Here is a 5,875-nt window from a genome sequence, read left to right on the forward strand (position 1 = left end):
TACCTAATATCTGTATTCTATCTATTGTTAACGCACATTCTGGAAAATAAACTCCCAGAACGTGTCTGCGCACTGCGTTGGCTGGTAAAGCTAGCTGTAGAAGCTTTGTGAAAAACCCTATAGTTGCTCCTTGTGGCGTAGTGGGATGTAGAGAATGGGACTCGCTTGCTCGCTCTTCAGTTTGCAAACGTAGGGAAGAGGGAAGTGCATGACCGCAATTCGTCGGCCTGCCTCCCGTCAAGCAGTTACTTACCAACGACCCCTCCACTCCCTCCACCACTCCGTCACACCCCCAGAACACAATTTATCTCTTAATATGGTTCACTGTACTTACACGTATGATGATGATGATGTAGACCAAAGCAGTGAAGCAAAATCAGGGATCTGGACCCAGGTCTCCCTCTTACTAGGCAAATGCGCTACCCGTTACGCCACTCTGGCACTGAAGACACCACCCTGCACTGACTGCCTTAGTACGTCTCCTCACCGATACAAATTCCAACTCGCACCAGCCCTTTTCTGTTCCTTCTAAACTCGCATCAGTGTTGCCAACGCTCTCTAATACTGGAAAAGCCCCTTCGCAACGAGGGAAATGGTCTTAATCCAGCATAGTAGGCAGTAGGCCTGGATTCGAATCCCGGTTGTGGTACGAATTTTAATTCATTGCTTTGGCCTACATTACTAGCATAGATAAAGGTGAGACTCAATATCTCAGGAATACCAATCATATATGATTAACATATCATCTACACCTGAGGCAGAGGCAGGATTAATCCCATTTCACTAGTTGCTGTGATGCTATTCCAATATCGGAGAGCGTTGGCGAAAGTGACGTGAGTTTCGAGAAGGAATGGCAAGGGGCTGAGGCGTGAACTGAAATTTGTGTCGGTGAGGGAGACGTAGTGGAGTATTCCGTGCAGGGGTGGTAACTACATTGCCCAGTCGTTTCATCAAAGATGAACATTGTTGCGCTTTTACATGGACGGTTTTGAGAGATACTGAAACACCGAGACTGGCGGCCTTTGTTTCATTTGACATGCTGGGTATCTGTGTAGGAAGAAAGGGAAACGTTTCACGTCCTGCCGACAACCAAGTCCTCAAAGATGATTGTCACGAATAAAGTGTAGTGTTGCATTTGTGTTGTTCTCGACATCATTATAAATGAAAAGAAAGGTCGACGTTGGTACATAGTCTACTTCTCGCAAATAACACTAAACAGAGCCGCATCACCATCCATCACCATAAACCGTCTCACATGCCGTTGCTCCGTGAGAGACTTCAGAGAGGTTTGAGGTTTCACCCGTAACGTTTGCGCACACTGTGGGGATAAAAATCTATTCTGTTTCCGCGATTCTGACTGATTTCCTTCAAGACGAATGCTGTAACACTATCATGCGTTAATGACGAACTCAGCTTTGGTGGTGGATGTTACGGCACGTCTTGCAACAGGAAAGCTGGACATCCTGATTAAAGAATAACATCGACAGACCCAATTATTTTCGCCACACCAACACTTCCAGTGTCCATGTTGTATTTTTTGGGACTGCTACGTATGATCAAAATATTCTTAGGTGTAAAAAAATTCGTATCAGTCGCTATCGTCTTAAATGAAACTGAGTTTGTCTTTCAAGTCGACAGGCATCGCTTGAGCATTCCTTAAATGTTTTACGGATATAGCACATCTTGGAGAATGATTCACGAGGTAGGAAAGTTACATGAAACTTAATTCTTGTCATATTTCTCGTTTGTTTTCTATACGAATGGCATCAGTAATCTTCATGTTTCATCCAGATCTCAAGTTTTTCACTTCCACGAAAAAACCCTTCCTGTTGTGTTAATTGTTCCGCAAACTGGTCTGTGTGAAAGAATGTCAGTCAGGTGAAGACAAAGTTTGTATTCACCGATAAAATGTTCTTAGAATCATACAAAGACGCGCACTGATAATATTTGCTTGTATTTTATAGAAGCGCAGTTCACATTGTTACCTGTCGTTATGGCTTACGTTTCTTAATTTCCTCTTAAATAACAGCAAGTTGAAGCTAGGCAGATACTACAGTGTTAGTGACTTTGAGCTAACTTTGAAAAAAGTAAGACATTTCAAACACGTTCTTCGATGTTAGCTACGTTGAAGTAAAACTCTACTAAACTCGACATATACACCATTTAAATACACGGTTTTACAAAAACGTGACTGGTAGGCCAGTTTAAACCATTAATAATTACTATTTTTTGTAAACATTTTTAAGTTGCAAGCCAACACTCACCTTGCTAATGAGAATAGAAACGAGAGAAAGCTAGAAGCTCAGTCTCGCTCAAGCTACATGCATAGAAAGACTGCCATTATCGTAATGATTACGTGATGGCATCTACAAGAATCCTTTGAGATAGTTCAGGTTCAGTGACTCATTTCACTTGACATTTACCTAGACATGTGGATAAAAAACGATAAATCTAACCGAACAAGTCTGGTAGGTGCCATAATTGGATCAATTGCGAGCCACTCACATAGCTGATAAGTGAATGATATCAGTCAGATGTTTCAAAATCGAGATAAGCAAGCAGTATAAGTAGCGGAGCCTCTGGGAAGGCAGTACACAGCTGGAAGCAAAACGGCGAGACGTGCTCGAGGTAAGACACAGCCAGCGACTATCCTATTCAAAAGCTTACATCAGAATGCAGATATCGTAATACGCTTATTCGTACCCCATGAAGCAATTAGACAACAAAGTCAGACCAGCTAAAAACCATTACTTTTTTTTAAATTCACAGATGAAGACGCTCTTCATCCTATTCGCTATCCTAGGGATAACAGCAGGTAACACACCTCGACAAATGTTAATTTTAACCTTCAGTGTATGATACAAAGCAATTATTCGTTGATGAGATGTATAAATCACACTGGATTGCTGATTAATTTCAGCAAAGGCTGTTCCCGTTCACCGTGTGAATGCACACACTCGCGACCTGCAGGATGACCTCGACGACTTCCTCGCCCTCATTCCCATCGACGAAATTGTGAACATTGTGCTTAACCACTTGGCCAACGACCCTGAGGTGCAGGCTGTCGCTCAATACGTGCTCTCTGATGACTTCAAGAGCATTGTCCTGGCCATTGACGCTCTCCCAGAATACATTGATGTAAGGATCTCAGACCTATGCCAGTTGTAGACATTGCAATATACGTTTATTATCAACACGTTAAACTGTTATCCTCTTCACCTCCAGTTCCTCAACTACCTGCAAGAGTCCGGCCTCGATGTCTACAAATACGTGAACATTCTACACGACTTCCTGGGACTGCCCCAGCTTACCCCTCCTTCCAAGCTGAGACGCACCAGGAGCATCCGTTCCATGGTCGACGAGATTCTCGCCATCTTGCCACTGGACGAACTCCGGGCTCTGTTCGACGAGAAGCTGGAAACCAGCCCTGACTTCAAGGAACTGTATGACAGGATTAGGTCTCCCGAATTCCAGGTGAGTCATCATGTGTTGATCAACAGTTAGCTGACCATCCTGGAGGATACTTAGTACCTAAAGTTTATTTGTCCTGTTCATCTGTTGTAGTCGATCGTGGAAACTCTGAACTCTCTGCCAGAGTACCAGGAGCTGCTCCAGAAACTGAGGGACGCCGGGATCGACGTCGACGCATTCATTGATCTGATTCGCGGTCTCTTCGGCCTACCAACAAGTAAGTAATTCACTATATGTACCACACGAAATGAAAGCATGAGTGTTACACAGGCATACTTTCGAAGATTGTCACATTTGAGAGACGATTGCACCATTTTGCTTCTAGAGTACTTAGAGTCTCTCTTTATCCTCTCTTAGGCTCCAGCAACAAGATTCGTTTCCATGTAACTGCCAAGAAGGCCAACCGCAACCTCCAGGATGACCTCAACGACTTCCTCGCCCTCATTCCCATCGACGAAATTGTGAACATTGTGCTTAACCACTTGGCCAATGACCCTGAGGTGCAGGCTGCCGTTGAATACGTGCTCTCTGATGACTTCAAGAGCATTGTCCTGGCCATCGACGCTCTCCCAGAGTACATTGATGTAAGGATCCCATACCTATGCCAGTTGTAGACATTGCAATATACCTTTATTACAAACACGTTCAACTGTTATCTTCTTCTCCTCCAGTTCCTCAACTACCTGCAAGAGTCCGGCCTCGATGTCTACAAATATGTGAACGCTCTACACGACTTCCTGGGACTGCCCCAGCTTACCCCTCCTTCCAAGCTGAGACGCACCAGGAGCATCCGTTCCATGGTCGACGAGATTCTCGCCATCTTGCCACTGGACGAACTCCGGGCTCTGTTCGACGAGAAGCTGGAAACCAGCCCTGACTTCAAGGAACTGTATGACAGGATTAGGTCTCCCGAATTCCAGGTGAGTCATCATGTGTTGATCAATAGTTAGCTGACCATCCTGGATTATACTTAGAACCTAAAATTTGTCCTGCTCATCTGTTGTAGTCGATTGTGGAAACTCTGAACTCGCTGCCAGAGTACCAGGAGCTGCTCCAGAAACTGAGGGACGCCGGCATCGACGTCGACGCATTCATTGACTTGATCCGTGGACTTTTCGGCCTGCCAACCAGGTCGAGGCATTAATCTCCATTCTACCAGTACCTCTGTCCACAAAACACTCCTGTTAATGGACCAATGCTGTGTAATACTGAAGATCTGTCTTCTATTTGAGAGCACGTAAATAAAAAATGTCCAGCAAGTTACTTCGTACTAAATTAAAATTTACTATCAAACCAATCACTCACCATAACCAGTGCTTCAGTTTTATCTTCACATCCACTACTTTTTTTTATGAAAACGCGATGTCTGTATCTTTTTCATGAATTCAATTGAAATTTATTTGGAATGGCCCCGACTCATAATAAGTTGTGCAGGCTAGCTCATAATTCGAAGCCTTGTGGCTGTAAAGAAATGCAGTTCTGTCGAGTAGCTGACTCCCAGTAAACAGGCAACTGAGTGAGTAACATATCTCTGAAAACCTTGCGCCTCATAGTAGCTACATGAGCAATTCGACGACAGGATCACTGCGTCATTTGCTTCTCGTGAAAGTTCAGCAATTGGATCGAGTCACCTACTGCTGTGAGCATGCTACTGGAAGGATGATGAAGTTAAGAAAAGTTTGTTGCTCTAAAAATTACTATTAATATTTCGTCGTGATAACGGGCTGTCAGTGCTGCTGTAGAAGAGAAGGCCAGATGCACATTTACATGACAGTAATTTGAATATCTGGTATCCATTAAAGCACACACAGTTCGCTTTTATTTTTATGCACTCTTTACGGATTACTTCTATGCAATACACGTTTTCTAAATGATTTGGCTCTCAATGGAATGCACGCCCAGACATCTCGTTTATCTTATGGAGTAATAGCTTTCCGTCCTCCTGTGTAGTTCAAAACTTGAGGAATATGGCAGAACGGCAGATCAGGTTGTCGGTACTGTAATATCACATCACTCTAGAGATATGGAGACAGATTCTGAGATGGCGGCCTTAGTACGAGGAGCATTCAACAAGCAATGCAACATTTTTTTTTTTTTCTGAAAGCAGGTTGGTTTTGTTCAGGATTCTAATACACCTTGTTATTCCCCACTTTTTCGGCTACAAAACACTGTTTTTTAAAATAATCTCAGTTCAACACGATGGGATTACGCCATCTTACTGGGAGGGCCCGTATACCCGCATACGACTCGACTGATGGACATTGGAGCGAATGTTCTGCTGCATCTGTAACCTCCTCATCATCCACATATTAATCCTGTGGTGCGCACGTATGTCCTACGTTGCTCTTTGTAGTCTTGTGTTACGTGGCGAGGAACTCAATTGGCACATACTTTCGAGTACTCC

General features: G+C 43.8%; 1 protein-coding gene across 1 annotated transcript; it reads left to right on the forward strand.

Moving 5' to 3' along the window:
- Nucleotides 1-2,606: 2,606 nt before the first annotated feature.
- LOC124595946 lies at nucleotides 2,607-4,734 on the forward strand. The gene is made up of 8 exons (XM_047134868.1): nucleotides 2,607-2,628; nucleotides 2,770-2,815; nucleotides 2,921-3,138; nucleotides 3,226-3,474; nucleotides 3,565-3,688; nucleotides 3,829-4,055; nucleotides 4,143-4,391; nucleotides 4,478-4,734. The coding sequence occupies exons 2-8, from the start codon at nucleotides 2,770-2,772 to the stop codon at nucleotides 4,613-4,615; spliced, it is 1,251 nt and encodes a 416-aa protein (XP_046990824.1). The 5' UTR covers nucleotides 2,607-2,628; the 3' UTR covers nucleotides 4,616-4,734.
- The last annotated feature ends 1,141 nt before the right edge of the window (nucleotides 4,735-5,875 follow it).

The sequence above is a fragment of the Schistocerca americana genome, chromosome 2, assembly GCF_021461395.2.
Source record: "Schistocerca americana isolate TAMUIC-IGC-003095 chromosome 2, iqSchAmer2.1, whole genome shotgun sequence".
NCBI classification, from domain to species: Eukaryota; Metazoa; Arthropoda; class Insecta; order Orthoptera; family Acrididae; genus Schistocerca; species Schistocerca americana.

Bases quoted from the DNA above. Each gene is read 5' to 3' on its own strand.
- LOC124595946 (XM_047134868.1), top strand. From the start codon at position 2,770: ATGAAGACGCTCTTCATCCTATTCGCTATCCTAGGGATAACAGCAG. The intron at 2,816-2,920 runs GTAACACACCTC...GATTAATTTCAG, and splicing joins TATCCTAGGGATAACAGCAG to CAAAGGCTGTTCCCGTTCAC. The intron at 4,056-4,142 runs GTAAGGATCCCA...CTTCTCCTCCAG, and splicing joins CTCTCCCAGAGTACATTGAT to TTCCTCAACTACCTGCAAGA.